The 20441-nt window shown below is 43.9% G+C and overlaps 1 protein-coding gene across 1 annotated transcript in view; it reads left to right on the top strand.

Moving 5' to 3' along the window:
* Positions 1-17647, top strand: part of TEX14 (testis expressed 14, intercellular bridge forming factor) — a 112063-nt gene extending 94416 nt beyond the window's left edge. The window contains exons 22-32 of the mRNA XM_018064130.1: positions 1310-1372; positions 1890-2017; positions 3036-3244; positions 4478-4574; positions 5863-5937; positions 8821-8898; positions 9858-9957; positions 13503-13595; positions 15504-15613; positions 16816-16867; positions 17285-17647. Coding sequence (XP_017919619.1) covers positions 1310-1372; positions 1890-2017; positions 3036-3244; positions 4478-4574; positions 5863-5937; positions 8821-8898; positions 9858-9957; positions 13503-13595; positions 15504-15613; positions 16816-16867; positions 17285-17321 — 1042 coding nt within the window. The 3' untranslated portion in view covers positions 17322-17647. The remainder of the gene's footprint in view (positions 1-1309; positions 1373-1889; positions 2018-3035; positions 3245-4477; positions 4575-5862; positions 5938-8820; positions 8899-9857; positions 9958-13502; positions 13596-15503; positions 15614-16815; positions 16868-17284) is intronic.

Genomic DNA, 20441 nt, shown 5'->3' with positions numbered 1-20441 from the left:
ACAAAAACTGCTTTTGTGTTCATGTTCTGTGTCCATCAGGGATTGGCCAGAAGTGTTCTGTGCTGTATTACTTTCTCTCAGAAATCCACAGTGTGGGAGACTTCATCTTTATGCTTCCTTTATTGCTGAGGCAGAAAAGAGAGAACATAGTGAATTGTGCACTGGACTTTTAAAAGTTTCTGCCCCAAAGTGAATCACATCACTTTCACTTACATTTCACTGGTTAAAGCAAGTCATATGGTCATTTATGTAAATTAGGAGGACCAGAAAGCACTGTTCTATGTTGTGCTCAGAAGAAGAAAAAGTTTTTGAATGAATTAATAGTCACAACCCAATCCAAAATCCATTCTCTTTCCTTTATACCACTGGTCTCATAGGGATTGCTACAAAGATTAGAAATGTGGGAACATTTGGGAGGATTTGGCATGAGATCTGACTTATAGTTTGTGTTTGAGTATTGAAAATGTATCTTAAATATTGGTTAAAATAGAAATAAGTCAAATTTGTCTTCAGAATTATTTTCTAGCCTTTCTTTGACACAAGTCTCTCTTGGCCTCCCCTGATCCTCCATGCCAGGAAGCTGCCTCACAGTTGGTGAGGCCCCGTGGCTGTGCCTCTTGCTCCAAGCTCCATCCCCAGCAGAGTACTCCATTGACTTCCTCAGGAGCTTGCTCAGCCAGTAGCATCATAGGCTGATTTCAGGTGGGCTGACCTTTCAGTTCAGTTCAGTTCAGTTCATTCGCTCAGTCCTGTTCGACTCTGTGAGACCCAATGGACTGCAGCACACCAGGCCTCCCTGTCCATCACCAATTCCCGGAGCTTACTCAGACTCATGTCCATTAAGTCGGTGATGCCATCCAGCCATCTCATCCTCTGTCGTCCCCTTTTCCTCCCGCCTTCAATCTTTCCCAGCATCAGGGTCTTTTCCAATGAGTCAGTTCTTCACATCAGGTGGCCAAAGTATTAGAATTTCAGCTTCAGCATCTGTCCTGCCAATGAATAGTCAGGACTGATTTCCTTTAGGATGGACTGGTTGGATCTCCTTGCAGTCCAAGGGACTCTCAAGAGTCTTCTCCAACACCACAGTTCTAAAGCATCGAGAGTATTTATTTAGTCTCTGAAGAGGAAACAGAGGCCCAGATATGCGTGTGCGCATGTGGCCCATCAGTAGCAGAGTTAGGATTGGAGCCCTCCGTGTCCATTCTGGGCTCAGTGTCCTTCCAACGGCCTCTCACAACGCCCTTGGGCTGCGTTGTTGCACTCTGCTGACAGAAGATTTATGTAATCTTCTCACTTTCTCTCTTAACAGTCCTGAAGGCGAACAAGACAAGACATTAAAGGAGCCACCAAAGGAAGCGAAAGAGAAAGATATGTATGGCCACCAGAAATTGCTTAAGGATTCTGTGCAAAGTCTTGGTTTTAGGGGAATGGTGTTTTCTTGTTTGTAAGAGTTTCTGTGTTCTTCCTATTTTTATGTATACATGTAACGTGAGCGTGTTTCTCCTTTCACCAAAAGCTGCTGTGATAATGTGATCTAAATTGATAGTATCTTACAGTCAAGGGAATACAGTGATAATAAGAATATAATCTTATACTTAAGGTAGATTAAATCTGTTTCCCACATTAATATACTTTCACCTTTGGAATTTATTTTTAGCTGCTGAGATATGTTTGAAGTTAGTAGCTCTTTCTAGGATATTCTGATACTCTCTTTAAGATATCTTAAGTATCTTATAGATATCATATGGATATTCTAAAGTATTCTCTAATTTTGGCCTCTTGCCAAATAAAGATTTTTGTGAAGAGCATCTTTAAAAAGTACCTGTTAGGAATATAGCATTTGATTTTTCTAAGCGTCTCCCAGTTACTCTGTGCTTTTAATACTTTAGATCATTGACAGACATTCAGGACCTGTCGAGTATCTCCTATGAACACGACAATTCTTTCAAGGAAGTCTCATGCAAAACACCCAAAATAAACCATGCACCTACTAGTGTCAGTACTCCGCTCAGCCCAGGTACTCTCTCACAGAGGGGTGTTCTGGGAGGGGAACTAACAGCCCCTGTCCCATTGGCTGTGGGAAGCCAGGTTGTGGGCGCAGACCCGCAAATGGGTGTTTCCTCACAGTGCAGAGGGGTTTCTTTAGGGCCAGAGCGGAAGGGGATAATCCCATGGGAGGCCAGGTGGTGATGGTGATGGTGGTGGTGATTAACTAGCTATTGTTGTTACTGTTCATCACTCAGTCGTATGTCTGACTCTTTGCGACCCCATGGGCTGCAGCACACCAGGCTTCCCTGTCCTTCTCTATCTCTCGGAGTTTGCTCAAACTCATGTCCATTGAGTTGGTGATGCCATCCAACCAGCTATAAGGAGATTAGTTTACTCTAGCAATAGAGACATGTGAATACCAAGTCTACTTTGTACTTGAAGCACTGTTGAATTTTGGGCAAATACGCTGGGTTCTCTACAAGCGCTTCCCTGGTGGCTCAGATGGTGAAGAATCTGGCCACAGTGCAGGAGACCCAGGTTTGATCCCTGAGTTGGAAAGATCCCCTGGAAAAGGAAATACCAACCCACTCTAGTATTCTTGCCTGGAAAATCCCATGGACAGAGGAGCCTGGTGAGCTATATAGTCCATGGGGTCACAAAGAGTTGGACATGACTGAGTGATTAACACTTTCACTTTCACATTGGATTTTTTATAGAGTTAGTAACTTAAAACAGTATCTTGTACTTAAGCATGCATAGTTTGAGTCCTGTAACCTCATACAGCCAGCATCAAATACCCTCTCTTTAGTGTCCTTATTTTCAGTATATTTGTGAATGATCTCCCTTTATTTTGATGGCCAAGTTTAGAGACTATCATTTTGTATACCTTATGGAGCTTTGTCTCAAATCAGTGATTATTTCAGTTAGTGACAATTTGGGAAGTTCCTATTATAGATATAGAGTTTTATGGGGTTTGTGTGTGTGTTATTGTTGTTTTTAAATAATGTAAAGTATTCAGACACTGACTGCCCTCTTTTCTACAACAGGGTCAATTTCTTCAGTTGCTAGTCAGTATAAGGACTGCCTTGGAAGTATCCCATTTCAGGATACTAAAACAGGATCTGCCTCGTGCTGGACCAGTCAAGAATCTACTCAGACTTTGTCTGATAAATTTACAAGTGTCCGAGAGAAAGCAAAGAGCCTAGATTCCCTTCTTACTTCCTCTGAAATTGTCCCTGCTAGACTGACTAATTTAGTAAGTATATAGTCTGTGCGTTGCACCCTCATGGAGTGATTCCAAAGGTGTCAGTGATCAAAAGGTCAAGATTTCTCCGTATCTATTTTACAGAGAAAGGAAGAAATAAGCTGGATCCTCCACAGGCTTCCCTGGGGCGCCTGTCTGATCTGTATTGTAGATTGGATCCTGGGCTTCTGTACCCTTTCCTGTCCCCACCCCACCAGAGATATTGTTTGGCGATTTCTCTAAAGAGCCGGCCTCTGCCATAGCTTATGATGCTACTTTCATCTGCATTGTTCTTTCAGTCTAACCATATTTACATTCCGCCTCTTTACATGAAGCCTCCTCTGGTTAGTTCTCAGAGCGTTCTGACTGATCTGAACCTTGTTCCTGAACCAGTGACCTGCAGTAAAAACACTTCATGGTGCCTTCTCCTTGCTGTTTGCTTGTTTGCTTCTCGCTCTCCTTCATATTTCATATGTAGTCCTTTCCAGAAAACTACAAGTTCCTTACTTGGTACTGCTCATTAAAAATCCGTTGACTAACCATAGTGTCGCTTCCCCGGTGGCTCAAAGATAAAGAATCCACCTGCCGATGCAGGCGATGCGAGTTCGATCCCTGGGTCAGGAAAATCCCTTAGAGAAGGAAATGGCAACCCACTCTAGTATTCTTGCCTGGGCAATCCCTTGGACAGAGAAGCCTGGCGGGCTGCAGTCCATAGGTTTGCCAAAGAGCTGGACACGACTTAGCGATTAAACAACAACAAACAGACCATTCTATAGGCAGATTGATTACTTGTTTGGCCCTCAGTGAGAAAACCACTCTCATCTTCTTTGGGCATTTGACTCACAAAAAGTCTCATTCTGAAGTAGGGAATTTAAGAATTATATGCTCTTGTTCAATGTACTCTCAATAGGGCAAGTTCTAAGGGCCAGGCACTATGCCAGGCCCTCTAATAGGCATCCAAAAGTGAGTAAAAAAAGTCCCTGCCCTGAAGGAGCTCAGAGCCTAGTGAGACGGCCTGGCATGATGTAACACAGAGTTTTCAGTAAAAACAGTGCTGTGGAGGCAAAGAAGGGTGGGAAGCTTCCAAGAGAAGGTGACATTTGAATGAGTTTGACTCAATCAACAAAACAAGTGGCTTCTTTCATGAATGATACACAAGCTTAATTCTGGAAATGACTGAGCTTAACATGCCTCTTTAGCTTAATAATGTGTGTGTAAATTACCATGTTTATGTCTTATTTATAGAAAAGATTGCCTGCCTTTACTGGGGCTGGTTCCTCCAGCATTACTAAGGCGCCTGACACATCATGCCGTGCCACTCAGAGAAGGAGCCTGCCGAAAGGTACCCTGTGTTTAGTATTAAAATATAAGCGCATAATTAGTGAGCCCATTTAAGAGCGCCTTCACTCATCTTTGATGCTATAGTAGGTTTAAACAAAACTGCTATTTTCCCCTGACTATACAAATTAAACATACTTGTTATAAAAAAACTTGGAGATTAAAGCAGAGCTTAAGGGACTTCCCTGGTGGTCCAGTAGCTAAGACGCTCCCAATGTAGGGGGCCCAGGTTCAATCCCTGGTCAGGGAACTAGATGCCACATGTCATAACTGAGTGTCGGCCTGCAGCAACTAAATACCCCGCATGCTGCAACTAAGATTTGGTGCAGCCAAATAGGTAAGTTTTTTCAAAGAACTTAAAAGAGAAAACTACCACCATTCTACCATCATTTTTTAACTTGTACTATTTTGGTACCTATCTTTTTTATGTTTTTAGAACTATACCCCTCCATATATATATATATATATGGCATAGCTAACATAGCATATCAGCTCTGGCTGCTCCTTTTTCTTCAGTGATATATTTTAGAATTTCCCCTTAACAGTAAAAATTATTCATAAGTATGAGATGACTGCATTCTAGTTCATTCCACATATGTTGCCTAACCTTGCTTTCATACTGAAAATTCATGTTGTTTTCTAATTTTTGCTCTTTGTACAGAAATCTTTATCTGAACCTTTGGTCTTTCTTTAGGATAGAGTCTTAGAAGACAATTTTCAGATCAAAGGGTCTGAGAGTTTTAACAGCTCTTGAGGCCTTTGCTCCACTAATCTTGTTGTCTTGTGTCTTTGGTATAAGTCTTAGAATTTCTCTCAAGGGGATAGAGTTATTTCAAACTGTGCTGAGGGGTCTTGGTTACTGTTAGGTGAAGGTCCAAAGTATGGTCTCCCATATCCCCTGGCTGGGTAATTACACAGAAAGACCCCCACTTTGTGTTTTATTCATTTTGACGGGTCTAGAGCTTCTTTATTCCTCCAGCAGCCTTGGTCCAAATTGGACCCCTGGCCTTTTAGTAAGAATTTATACCTCACCTACCCCAAATATCCTTGGAGAGGGCCACAGATCAAGTGGTACTGAGGTGAGCAGGGAGGTAGGAGAGGGTTTAGAGGAAAAGGGAGAGTAAAGCCATTCACATATGAAGTCTTAATAGGACTGCTCATGTAAGAGGATTTCTCCTTGTCTTAGGTTATTTCAGCATTGAGAAATTCTAAGCCAAATCCGTATGGAAGCCTAGCAAGTCTAGTTCAGGTCCAGGAAGGTGTTCAGTCCCTTTCCCTTTATCTTTCTTAAGAACTCGTAGAAGCCATCTCGCAACATCACATCGACGAGCTACCACCACCATCTCAGGAGCTGCTTGACGAAATCGGTAAGGCATGCACGACGCAGAATATCCTTCATGGCCCTGCTTGTTGTGGTCACGGACCAGGTGTGGTTCTTCGTTTCAGGCGTGAGCACTCGTACAGAAGGCCCTGTGAAGGTCTGACTGGATGGACAGAATTCAGAAGGGGGCAGTTTTCCAGTGATAGGCCTCAGACTACTGCTAAAGCCTGGCCAGCATATGTGGCCTGTGTCTGTGGCCATGTTGTTCCTTAAGGGTGTACGGTAATGATTCTAAGAAGGAATAACAAGATCCAAGTGGTTTATCATAATGAACTTCTTTTATTAAAGGAATTCTCACCTCCCTTTTGAACCAAACTAGCTATACTTCAGCGCTACTGAATTCTAGCATCTCGGGCCAAAACATCCTGTGCTTTCCATTCTGCCATTAGCAGAAGATTTTAAAGTATTGGCATTGTGGAAGAATCCCTTTCCTGAGGGCAGGGAAGTCAGTGGCACAAGATCTAATGAGACCAGAATTCTTCATTTGAGGCAGAGACTGAGGGACACCCACTCAATGTTAGTGGCAGCTGATCCGTGGGCCCTGCCCAGCTGCGCTGCTGCTGGAGTAAACGGTGCAGGTGGTAGAAGTGTTTGGGCCAGGTGGTTTGTTTCCCCAGGCAGGGAGGACTGACTGCTCTCTTCTTGACAGCCTAGCTGACCAGCCCCTCACTCTCAGAGGGTACATCTCGTCAGACCTCTGATGGTCCAGTTCTTGGTACAGGACCAGTAGGGGGTCTCCTGAGGGGCATCTCTTGGTTTTCAGGGTCTCTGAAGTCTGGTGTCTCATCAGGAAGAGAGAGGTGAATGAGGCCTTACCTGATCTGACTCAATGGACAGATACGGTCTAAGCTGCGCAACCCCTAACCCCCGGCCGCTGGCCTTGTGAATTTGGGTGAAGGCGGTCAGACCTGCCAGAACCTTCCCTGGCTTCTTTCTCTTTCTGCAGTCACAGGCCCTTGTTGCCCCGCCACAGCCCTCCCCCAGTGCCACAGGGCTGTGGGGTCAGGCTCTTGGGCTCTCACCCCACTCCAGCTTTCGTCCTCTGGAACCCATTACGGCACCCTTGCAAATTCCTCCTCTCCAGTTGCTCTTCTTCATATAATAATGGAACTGCTGCTGGTGAGAGGAGCGGCCACCCCCGTGTGTCCTGCTCTCAGTGCCGTCTGATTTCTGGCCATGGGTGAGGACGGGACTTGGCGCTCCTGGGCAGTGTGACCTCAGTGATGCCCTTCCTGTGGATCCTGCTCTCTCTCTGCTGACTGCATGTGGACCGCCCCCTAATCTCGGCAGCTGTCACAGCCTTCCGCCTGGGCCCTAGCCTCTTGGCACTGCTGTACCCCAATGTGCTCTACAGAAACTCTCCCTCATTTCACCTATAGTAATTTTCTGGGCCAGGTTTTTAGGTGATGTCTTATACTTTGAGATGGGTCAGTAATTTTGCAGAAAGATAAAGGGCAGAAGGCACCTGAGTAGTTTCTCCTAATAATGGGTGTGCCTACCTGATTATTGCTTATCATCATTGTCATCATTTCCTCTCCGGAGAGCTGTGGGGAGTGACCTGCAGCAGACACCTGCTCCTTTGAAGGGCACTTATGCAAAGCTCCAGGCTTCTGTCCAGGGCCTCAAGCAGGGGGTCCTTTAGCATCCTCTAAGATCAGCAAGGATTACTTTAACAAGGATAACAATAAAAAGGATTTCTAAGTTTTAGATTATATTACATGAGCTTTGTGGGGCCCCTTGGTGCCCAGAAGCTGCCAGGTAGGGCTTGCTTCCTGACTTGCTAGGAGAGAGAGACTTGTGCCTGCACACAGCAGGGCCAGTGAGCCTGGGGGCCCATCTGTGCTGCCTCCCAGCTGTCTCTCTGCTGGGCTCTGGGGAGCACTTTGAGAAAAGGGAGGACCTAACACTTGTGAAGCAGTATACTGAGTTTAGGAGATACTTGTCTTGGTCTAGTGGTCAATTCTTTAGGAATTGTAAATTATATTCTTTGCGAGAGTATATAAAATAGAGATTAAGAGCGTAAACCTTAGAACTGGACTGCCTGTACTCAAATCCCAATTCTATCACATTACAATCTAATTTCTTTACCTTTCTTTTTTTCAATTTATTTTTTAATTGAAGGATAATTGCTTTACAGAATTTTGTTTTCTGTCAAACCTCAACATGAATCAGCCATAGGTATAAATATATCCCCTCCCTTTTGTGATTCCTTTTCCTTTCTTTACCTTAATTTGCTCGTCTGTCAAATAGGAATAACAATAATATGATCAATCTCATAGGCTTGTTGTGAAGATTAATTCAAGATATTAATCTTGAATTAAGGAGATTGGCGGTGCTATTGGTAAAGAACCTGCCTGTCAATGTAGGTAGACGTAAGAGACATGAGTTCAGTTCCCGTGTTGGGAAGATCCCTTGGAGTAGGAAATGGCACCACTTTAGTATTCTTGTCTGGAAAATTCCATGGACCGAGGAGCCTGGCGGGCTATCGTCCATGGGGTCACACAGAGTTGGACATGATTGAGCATGCATGCAGGAAGGAATCTTGAATTAATGTATACAAATTGGAAATAGTACCTGCCCTGCAAGTGCTGCCTATCATGATCGTCATTTTCACGTTTATGTTTAGTGTTACGTGGGATTGAATACAGAGGTTCTCAAGCGCCATCAGGCATCAGACTCATCTGGAGGGCTAGGTCAAACATCCACACCCCCAGAGTTTCTGATTCAGTAAGTCTGAGGTGAGGCCTGAGAATCTGCATATATAGCAAGTTCTCAGTTGATACTGAGGCTGTGGGTCTGAGAGCTACTCTTTGAGAACCGCTACCCCAGAGGATGACGTGACATGCAGATCTGTTCTATGTTGTGACAGAGCACCTGAAGGGGCAGCAGGTCTCATCCACAGCCTTGGATGAGAACACAGCAAGTCGTCCGGGCAGCATTGCAAATGGTAAGCCAGATCCTCAGATCTTTTTCGGGCTGCTCAGGTGGCTCAGTGGTAGAGAATCCACCTGCCAGTGCAGGGGACACGGAAGTTGTTGGTTTGATCCCTGAGTCAAGATACGCTGGAGGAGGAAATGGCAACCTACTCTAGCATTCCTGCCTGGAGAGTCCCATGGACAGAGGAGCCTGGCAGGCTGCAGTCCACGGGGTCGCAAAGAAGTGGATATGACTGAGCACACGCCGACTTTTCACCATGTTTTGCTTTAACTGTCCTTGGCAGCATAGTGGTACACCTGGGGGGTGTGGGACTTTGAAGTCAGGCACACTCCACTTCAATTCTGACTCCATGGCTTGTTTTGGTCTGACAAACTGTTTTATACCCCTGAGCCTCAGTTATCCTCATTTGTCAAACGAGAATGTTAACTCCACCTAATGGTGTTCATGCACAGTGCCTGGTACGTTGTAAGATACTTAGCAAGTGTTAGTCTCCTTCTTCTCATAGAGCTTCTGGCAGGATGAAATGGGAAAGCATATGTAAAATGCCTGGCATACACTAAAGGGCTCTACCCTTCCCCACCCAAATTCCTTCCCTGGCTTCAATATGGAAACACCTAACAAGTGGGAAGAGGGTGGTCCCCCGAAATAAATCTCTACAACTTGTCTTCTGGGTCTCTTGTGGCCTCTTTTATGTGCCCTTTCCTCTGCCTCTCTTGAGGCTTGGCACAGGCATGGTTTCCTATAGTTTCACCTGGCAGAGAGCTCCCCAGACCTCCGAAGCAGCTGCTGTGGATACAGGCACCCTGCAGATTGCCACCTGGCCCCCTGCTCTTCTGGGAAGAGGGGAACTTGTGCTTTGCAGACTTCAGGGTCCACTGATTAGCCTTCATTTTTTTGCACTCCATTTTTAAGGTAGGTTTTCTCAAAAAAACTTTTTTTGCTCTAATAAAGTCTTTCAACTGTTTATAGATCAAAGGCATTTAGAAGAACAAGAAACTCACAGTAGTAAAGAAGACAGCAGTATGCTTTGGACCAAAGAAACCCAGGATCTAGAAGAGGACACAGAGAGGTAACAGAAAAAACTGGATTTTTCTTAAGGGTTTAGAAAACTGTAGTGTTAATGTATGTTAGTTTTTCTTCTCATACTGACAAATTAGGAAAAAGGTGTCTTTTTTTCATGTTATCCTTATAGCCCCTATTCCTAAAAGTTTTTTTTTTTTTACCAAGTTTTTAATTGTGGTAAAATACATACAACATCAACATTTTAAGTGTACAATTCAGTAGTGCTAAGTATATTCACATTGTTGTGCAACTGATCTTTTCCATCCTGCAGAACTGAAACTCTGTGCCCATTAAACCGCAACTCCCCATTCCCTCCTCCCCTCATTCCCTAGCAACCGCAGTTCTACTCTCTCTCTCTGAGTTGGGCCACTCTTGATACCTCCTGTAGGTGAAATCATGCCGTTGCTGTTGCCTTGTCACTGGCTCATTTCACTTAGCACAATGTCCTCAAGGTTCATCCATGTAGCATGTCAGAATTTCCTTTCTTCTGAAGACTGAATCCCCTTGAGAGGGTGTACGTGTGCATCACATTTTGTTTCTCCACTCATCTGCTGGTGGGCACTAGATTGCTTCCACCTTTTTCACTGTCGTGAGTAATGCTGCTGTGAATGTGAGTATACAGATATCTTTTTAAGATGCCCTGCTTTCATTTCTTTTGGATGTATATATGCAGGAGTGGTATTGCTGGATCATATGATAAATCTATTTTTATTTTTTTGCGGAAATGCCATCCTGTTTTCTGCAGCAGCTGCACCATTTTACATTCCCACAAACAGTGCAAAAGGGTTCCAGTTTCTCCACATCCTTACCAATACTTATTATCTTTTTTACAATTTGTTTTTAATTGGAGGATAATTGCTTTATTATTTTTTTGTTGTTGTTAGTAGTCACCCTAATGGATGTGAGGTGATATCTTATTGTGGTTTTGATTTGCATTTCTCTAATGATTAGTGGTGTTGAGCATCTTTTTGAATGTGGATGGCCATTTGTGTATCTTCTTTGGAGAAACTGCCCAGTTTTAAAATAGGATTATTTGGTTTTATTTTTGTTTTTTTTCCCTCAAGTTGTTTTTTGTTTTGGTTTTTACTTCATTTTGTGAGGGAAACATAGGTTTCAATTTCTTTCAAAACATTTAAAGAGAATTTTTAGGTCTTCCTAGCCAAATAAGAAAAGATGGGGGCAGTGATCCAGACAATTCAGTCTAAAAACACAAGTTTCCCTCAAGGGACCCAATTCTGTTCTTGACTTGGAGCTCTCCTTGGACCTGCATTGCAAGGTAAACCACCTCAGCTCAACTTCTCTAGCTTTGTCCAAGCTGTCAAACTTTGTCCCAAACTCAGGGCCAGGACTGGGGGGAGGTGAAGGCGACACCCTCCATGGGCACAAAATTGAAGGAGGCACCAAAAAACTCAGAAGTCAAGAAAGTACTATTTTAATGCCATATTTGTAAAAAATCAATACTAATGCAAAAAAATAAAATCCATATTTTGATGAACAGAATATTTACATTTTAAAGGAAGAGAGGCTGTGAATCTGCAGTTAACACCACTTGCCTCAACCTCCTCCTGGCCCAGCAGATACCTCAGGAAGCCACGCAGAATACTTTCAGCTGCAAACATAAGAAAAATACACTTAAAAACGCTGCTCCTGTTTAGATGAGTTTGTCTCACCAGCGGTTGGCAGGGCTTGGCTGATGTAGCATCAGTGATGCCTCTGGAGACTTAGGCTCTTCTGATCTTTCTGCTCTGCCAGACATAGCAGGTTGGCTTTTGTTTTCAGACTTATCAACTTTTGGACAAGGTAGCCTCTGTGCCTATTCCAGGCAGAAATAAGAGGGTAGGGCAGGAGTCTAGCCCACTCTGTGCTTGTTTATCTGGAAAGCAGAAAATTTTCCTAGAAGCCCTTTTCAGCAGATGTCTACTTATATCTTCTTGGCCAGATAGGACACATGGCCACCCTTGGTTGCCAGGGAGACTGGAAATTGAGTTTTTAGCTTTCAGCTGCTATAGAAGAGGAAGGCAAGGGAGGAGAAGGTTATGAACAACTTTTGGGTAGTGAATCCCGTTTCTGTCACACTCTTCAAAGGCCAAACTATTCTTTACAAAGAAGGAAAAGAGAGAGACCTGGGTGGGAAGGTCTTATGAGGAGACTAGAGCCCTGGGATCTGAGAGGAAGGAAGGAGAGGGTGTTTTTGAGTGGGGAGACAAGAAAAAGAGGCAAAAGAGGAGGCAAGCTTTTGTCTGTGATGTATGCTATAACTCCATTCCTTCCATCTCCCTAGTGCATCTTCAGTAAAAGTCTATGCCTTTATTTAAGGCAGAAAGAGAGTATCCCAAGAAGGCTGAGTTACATTCAGTTATACAAATACAAACTGCTTTGCACCTGATCAAAAGTTAGCTACTGTTACCATTGCCTCTTCCTTTTCCCGAAGGGCTGGCTGTGCTGGCTGCAGGTAGACGGCCACAGCTGCTCAGTCATCTCAGTCCTGCACCAAACCAGAGTGGAAGCTATTTTTTTCAAGACAGGTAGGACTTTTCAGGCCTCTGCAAACACATTATCCTCATCCTGTAGCCTCAGAGGCAGTTCTTAATCTGGAAAACTTGCGGGAATGAGTGTGCAGTTCTAGCCCCAGGTGGAAGTTGACGTAATGACCTAGAATTGAGACAGAGTCTAGTATCGCACTTTGGGAGGCAGTGATATTGTGGGTGCTGAGGCTTTTTTTAAAATTAATTTATTTTTGGCTGCACTGGATGTTCGTTGCTGTGCGCACGGGCTTTCTCTAGTTGCGAGAGCGGGGGCTACCCTTCTTTGTGGTGCTCAGGCTTCTTATTGCCGTGGTTTCTCTTGTTGTGGAGCACAGGTTCACGTGTGTGGGCTTCAGTAGTTGAGGTGCATGGGTTTAGTTGCTCTGTGGCATATGGGATCTTCTTGGACCAGGGATCGAACCTGTGTCCCCTGCATTGGCAGGTGGATTCTTTTCTGTGTATGTACTTACGCGTGTGCGTGCATGCTAAGTTACTTCAGTCATGTCCGACTCTGCGACCCTATGGACTGTAGCCCCCCACGCTCCTCTGTCCATGGGATTTTCCAGGCAAGAATACTGGACTGGGTTGCCGTGCCTTCCTCCATGAGATCCTCCTGACCCAGGCATCAAACCCATGTCTCTTACGTCTCTGGCATTGGCAGATAGGTTATTTATCACTAGTTCCACCTGGGAAGCCTGTGTGTGCTTATAAACAACAGAAATTTATTTCTCACTGTTCTGGAGGCTGGAGGTCTAAGATCAGGTTGAGGCAGGTAGGTGGCATAACCACTGTACCGGTAACAGGGAAGTCTCGGGGCTGAGGCTTTTTGTCAAGAGGCTGAAGGAGGGTCCTGGTGCACATCTACATGGGCTCTCAGTGACCTCCACAACTCAGGTGCAGTCTCACCGAGCTCTCATTTTCTCATGTGTGCGGTGTGAAGGTCCTTTTCTGCTTTAGAGAGCGTGCCTCCTTGTCAGGGGAGATGGAGAATGGTCGCGGTCTCATTCTCTTCCTTTGCCTTGGACAGAGCTCACTCTACACTCGACGAGGACCTGGAGAGATGGCTGCAGCCCCCCGGGGACAGCACTCAACTACCGGATCTGCCCAAGGGCCCGGCAAGGTTCTTGTTCTCCACCAGGGCATCCTTTCCTTCTTTCTCAGGAAGGGGCACGAGATTTTAGTTTCTTTTTTTTTTAATAGATTTTATTGTTAGGTCTTTAGAACGTACAGCGACTTCTTGGAGAATGAATGTTTGGCCAGGGTATTATGTCACTGTAGATAAGCCGGCCCCACCTCCTGCCTGCCCCTCTCCCTCCAGCCACCTACCGTGCTCACAATGCTGACTAGCAGACTGATATCAGTACAGAGAGAGGCCTCTAAAATTGCTGTATCTTGGCCCTGTCACCTTCAACATTTTCATCGGTCATTTGAATTAAATCAGAAAAGGCGTGCTTATCAAATTTTTAGATAACACAGTCTAAGGATGAATGCTAATGTGATGGGTGATAGACTGTGTGTTCAAAATGATCTTGACAGGTGGAAATGTTAAATTTCTCCACAAGATGAAGGTGAACATTTGGATCCAAAAGTATTGAATGTGAGAGGGCTGACCTAATAGGGAATTTTTTGACCAGAAGCTCGTTCTCAACGGTAATTTCATTGAAGATGGGAAATACATCTTATTTTTATACGCCCAGCATTTAACATGCATTTTGAGACATGGTAAGAATTCAAGACATTCTCCTTGAAGAAGACATGGACAGGGACCCCCTGAGACCTCAGTTTGATATGGCTGCTAAAAAGGTCTGTGCTGCACTAACACTGAACAGGCAGAAAATGTACTGTCCAGGTCAAGGTGACGTCTCAGACCAGCTAGAGGACTCCTAGAACTCCTCGAACTCTGGTTCACTGTGGGGCTCCTGGTGGGGTGTCATATTTTAAAAGGGACAGTCACAGACAGAAGATGGTGGCCACAGAACAGCTAGATGTCTGGAAACCTTGTCATATGAGAACAGCTAAAGTTGCTGGGGAGGCTCAGTCTGAGAGAAGTATATGGAGTAGAGAATTAGATAGCTGTTCCCGAATACCTGAAATACTGTAAAGTGAAGAGAGTCAGCTTACTCTCCTCTGCCCCGAAGGACAGAGCTACTCACTAGAAACCGCAGAGCAAAAGACTTTTATTCAATAAAGTACAAGTTTTCCAGTAGCCACAGCAATCAGAAAGAGAAAACAGCTGCCTTTACTTTAGCAGCAGCTCCTCCCACCCAGGCATAAGCGGGATGACTCTGGTCCGGGGCATTTGGACGGAGGTAAGAGAACCTCCTCCAACTTTAGAGCCTGCGATTCTATTAGTGATGAGAGGTTAGGAAGAAAAAAAATCCTTTTCATCCTAGCTGGCTTTACTTTCTCTCTCACTTTGCATATTTTGTTTTGAATATCCACCTAGTGAAAGCAAGAAAAGTCCCTACACCATATCAGTTTGATTCTGCCATCATCTGTTCTGAGCATTTGAGGTGCAGAGCCATAGGAGATCTCTGCCCTTAGGGAGCTTAGAGCTGAGTGGGGGAGATGGTTTCTGCTTACTAGTCTGACAGATGTGGTCTTCAATTGTTAGATACTGCAATTAGAGATTTCACTTGAGAGTTTCAGGAAATGAAGATAAGGTAATAAAATATATGTGGTTGTAAAAAGGACATCAGTTACAACATAAGTGAAATGTTTGTTTCCTTTGAGACAATAGAGCTCAGTAGTTGAGAGCAGAGTCCTGAGTCAGACTCTCCGGGTTGACCTCAGCTCTAGGACGTACTGGGCATGTAATTCAACCTCTTTGTACCTCAGTTTTCTCAACGCTCAACTACTTTACATAGTTGTGATGAGAATTAAATGAGTTAATATACATTACAGCACTTGAACACATAGGGAACCCACACAATTAGTGCTAGCTATTGCTATATTTCCTTGGGAGCACAGTCTTCTCCCTCAGGCCATTGTGCACATGATTTAATGACCAAAATCATTGTCATTGAAGGGAGGCAAGCAGCAAAGATCAAGAAGTTGGTGAAAAGAAGCGGAAAGAGGAAGAAAGCACGAAGCCAGAGAGAAGGAAATCGGAGAGCTTTTTAGGGACTTCTGAAGAAGGTATGAATGGATGGTCATTATAATGTAACCCGGAGTCCGTGGGCTTCAACGAGCATCAGAGTTATTTAGAAATATTTCCCAGATGCTGTATACAATCCTACACTTTCCCCCTATAGTTCAGCCCACGTTTTCTATTAATTCCCAATTATGTCTTCATCACAAAACAGTAATGACATCCAATTTTATTTCTAAATCAAGTCTTCAGCTACTCTCATCATCCACATATACTATCTGGAAAGATGTGTTGTTCCTAATGTATCTTCAGAAGAGTTCTAGATTTATCTCACGGGGAGGCTAAATAAGAATCCAGTAAGAAATCATAAATTGTGGAATTTAAGTGGTACCTACAAGTAATGTGAGAAGTATAAATTAACTTTAATTTTTGATAGAGCTTTAAGGGACCATCCACAAATGGTGCCTTCCTACATTTAAGATCCTCCTACTCAGGAAGTTATGGTCATTATTTCTGTCAGATCAGCCAGTACCTCTTTCATCCCTTCCCCAGTCCATTTTCATTCTCCTCCCGACCTGTGTGAACTGAATCTGCTGGGCTTGCTGGTCAGCCGGCTCCCTGTTGGCCAGAGAGAGGCTCTGGCAGATCAGAGGGCTGACGAGTAGCTGGATGTTACTTGCCTGCCTGACTGCCGCCTCTGCGCCTCGTGTCTGTGTGGAAATGGTGTCCCTCCGCACTTCTGTCCCATCCTTCCACTTCTGGCTTGCACTGGGTCCCGGTAACTGTCCTGCCCTACCGCTGCTCTCCCCTAGTCCCTGTAGACTTAGGGGCGACAAGGCTTCCCACTGCTGCTGGTCACTGGGTGCTTTGCCACCCCTTGTTTGCACCCTTAGCCCTAACACCTCTGTAAGCAGGCACTTCATGAAAGAGCCTGGGGGTACATTCTGTTTCCTCCAGGACTCTGTGTGCGCATTTAGCGAGTGCTGAATTCACTGAGAACATGATGCAGGGACCCTGTGAAATTAGCATTATTGGTGTCTGTTGATATGACAGGGAGTTGTAGAATATTAGGAGTGGAAGCCCGGTAATTGTTTTTAGACATATTTCATCTCTGTAGAAGCAAACAGTTGTTAGAGGTAAAACAGTCCACCCTAACCTGGAGAGAGTACTAGTGGGACTTCTCAACGCTGGCATCCTTTGATCCAGAGAATAATCAAGTTGTTTTTTCTTCCTCCTATATTTCATCAAGAGGAACTAAAACCCTGTTTTTGGAAGCGACTGGGTTGGTCTGAACCATCCAGGTAATGAGATACCAGATGTTTGTAAGTCAGAGTCCATTGTTTATAGACAACATGAACAGACTTTAAACATTTACCAGTATCTAAATAAACATTAACGACAAAGACTTGAATTCAGAGTTGCTCAGTTTTGAAATGCTAATGTTTATAATTAATTAAAATAGAAGGGGAAACAAATGCCAACTTCGATTACATAATTGGTAGTCAGCACAAGAAGGTTTTATGTGGAGGGAGTACAGAAGATGCTGCCGTCACTTGCTTTGCAGTCATTTTGCATTTCCATAATACACTAGTTTATCATAAGCTCTTTTGATGATGATCGAAGTTTCTTTCCCTTGAATTCAGTTGAATAGAAAGAGGCTGTTGTTTGTGTCTTTAAAATGCATACACACCAACTTGAAACTCCCTTTTTTTGTTCAGGATAATCGTGTTGGATCAGAGTGACTTGTCAGACTGACCGGAATTGGACTCTAGGTGGACTCCTGGCCTGAGTTTGAGTGTCCTGCTCATGAGCTCCCGTCTTCCCTCGTCTGCTGCGGTCACCATTAGGGCAGTGGGTCTGTAGCTCACACTTTGTTCAGCTTCCACTGTAGACTGAATGGCTTGTTTGTTTGCAGCATATTTAACCATTTGTTTTCAGTCAGATTTCTGAAAAGTAAAAGGTGTTTTGATTGTAAAACTTTCTCATTGTGCCCCGCATGGCATTTGGTTTTTTTGATACAGATTTTCAAAACCTTTAAATTCATGTTATATCTAATAAAACATTTCCTTTTAATACCAGTTAAATTTCACTTGTAAGATTTATTTCTTGTTTAAAAGTCCTATTTATTTATTTGTTTTTGGCCCTGCCAGGTCTTGGTTGCTGCGGGCTTCCCCTAGCTGTGGTGAGCCGGGACTGCTCTCCAGTTGCCGTGCGCAGATTTCTTACGGTGGTGGCTTCTCTTGCAGAGCGTGGGCTCTAGTCGCGTGGGCTCAGGAGTGGCACGTGTCTTAGTTCCGTCCCATGGGATCTTTGTTTCCTCATGTGGGATCTTTTGTTCAGGACACGGGCTCTCTTGTTGCAGAGCAAGGGCTCCAGAGTGTGAGGGCTCAGCAGTTGTGGGCACAGGCTTAGTAGCGCCTCAGCATGTGGGGTCTTAGTTCCCTGACCAGGGATCAAACCTGCATCCCCTGCATTACAAGGTGGATTCTTAACCATTGTACCACCAGGGACCCCATCCGTGTTTTATTATAGAAATGTTGCCCTCCTCTTTGCCAGGATTGCCATATTCCCATTCCAGCTATAATTGACTTACATGATAAGAGTATAGATAGGAATAAAAGCCCAAGATATTTTGAACTCTAAATGAACAAACATCGTCTCTATATTTCAGTGTGTATACCTCACATCCTTAGTGTCTCAGAAAACTGAAACTATGGTAAGAAAGATCACAGTATTTTCTCTAATTTAACCTCTTGTACAGTGCTAGCCAGCTAACATTTTATTTGTAAGTAGTAGATCTTTTGTTTGTGAAAACTGGATAGTTCCTGTTGTGGATGGTCATATTCAATACAGTTCTTAGCTCCCTCAAATTTTACCCTACGTAAATAAAGCAGGAAGGTACAAATTAATATGACCATTTAAAAGCAAGGAAATAGTCGCTTGCCATTGTAATCAGAGGAAGACCAAGATAAATTACTTTACAAATAATACTAGGTATAAGAAACTTTGACTTACCTGGTGGCTCAAATGGTAAAGCTTCTGCCTACAACACAGGAGACCTGGGTTCAATCCATGGGCTGGGAAGATCTCCTGGAGAAGGAAATGGCAACCCACTCCAGTATTCTTGCCTGGAAACTCCCATGGACAGAGGAATCTGGTAGGCTACAGTCCATGGGGTCTCAAAGAGTTGGACACGACTGAGCGACATTTACTTACTATTTACTTACTATAAGAAACTTTGAGGAATACAGAGACTTGGTCATATGCAGTACTTCCTCTCAAAAAATTTTGTATATTGAGACAAAACCAACATATATAAAAATGTGAGAACTAATAGCAGACATATCATGATAAAGGATGAACATTATCTATTAGTATTCATAAAGGCTACAAGTCCTCCACAAACTTGCCTTGATGTGATTTGTAATCTTCTTGTCTACAGAGTAGACTTTCTGTCTGGCCAGTGACTGCATAATATGGGCCATTAACAGTAATAATGTTGGTAAATGTTATTAGTTATGGAGTACCTATTATATGCCAGGTACTTTATATACTTGGTACTTTCCCTACACATGGCACTCTCATTGTATTTCTTTAGTTCGCTGCTTTTCCTACTCTCACCAGCTATAATTGCAAACTTATTCTTCACTTCCTGTCACCAGTTAACAGACGACTTAACCCCAACTTTACAGAGAAATTAGAAGCCATTAGATGGGAACAAACTCAGCTTCCCACCACCAAAAGTACTAACAAGATCACATCTGTTTCTGTGACTAGGAGAGTTGTGAAGCGGTCTGCCCTGAACTCGAGGTGGACCTGTTCTACACATATGCTTTCTACTTCCCTCCATACTACCCTGAAGGAGGCATCTCTCTTCTTACCCAAGGCCAGTCTCATCTTTTGTCTGTTGAGTTATCCTTCTCAGGTTATCATCTCCCTTCTTAATAGCGTCAACGCCTTCTTTGTTAGCTTCTTTTCATCACTTGACACCCTTGGATTTTTCCCGTCCTTAAAAAGTATTCCCTGGACTTCCTTGGGGGTCCAGTGGTTAGAACGCCATGCTTCCACTGCAAGTGGGGCTGGTTCGATCCCTGAGTAGGGAACTAAGATCCCTCATGCTGTGTGGTGTGGCCAAAAAAACAGGAAACCCAGTATTCCCTGGATCCCACATCCCTTTCCAGTCACTGCTCCCTCTTTTTCCTCCCACAGCAGTTAGCATTCTCATTTTTAAATTTTTTTTTCTTAGGCTGCACTGGCTTTTTGTTGTGGTGCTCAGGCTTTTCCCTGGTTGCGGTGGGTGGGGGCTACTCTCTAGTTGTGGTACACGGACTTCTCATTGCTGTGCCTTCGCCTGTTGCAGAGAACAGACTCGAGGCACGTGGGCTTCAGTAGTTGCAGCTTGTGGGCTCTAGAGCACAGGCTCAATAGCTGTGGTGCACAGGCTTAGTTGCTACTCAGCCTGTGGGATCTTCCTGGGATCAGGGATCCAACCGTTGTTTCCTGCATTGACAGGTGGATTCTTCACCACCAAACCACCAGGGAAACCCTGTGCCATATTTTATATCCCACATATAAGTGATATCATATGGTATTTGTCTTTCTCTGTCTGACTTACTTTACCTTGTATGATAATTTCTGGGTCCATCCATGTTGCTGCAAATGGCATTCTTTCTTTTTTATGGCCAAGTAGTAATCCATTGTATACCCATGCACCACGTCTTCTTTATCCATTCATCTGTTGATAGATAAAATTACTTCCATGTCTTGGCTATTCTGAATAGTATTGCTGTGAATGTAGGAATGCATGTGTCTTTTGAATCATAGTTTTGCCCACATATATACCCAGGATTGAGAATGCTGGATCATATGACTACT

This window comes from Capra hircus, chromosome 19, assembly GCF_001704415.2.
Source record: "Capra hircus breed San Clemente chromosome 19, ASM170441v1, whole genome shotgun sequence".
Lineage (NCBI taxonomy): Eukaryota > Metazoa > Chordata > Mammalia > Artiodactyla > Bovidae > Capra > Capra hircus.
This window is presented reverse-complemented; position numbering and strand designations above follow the sequence as displayed.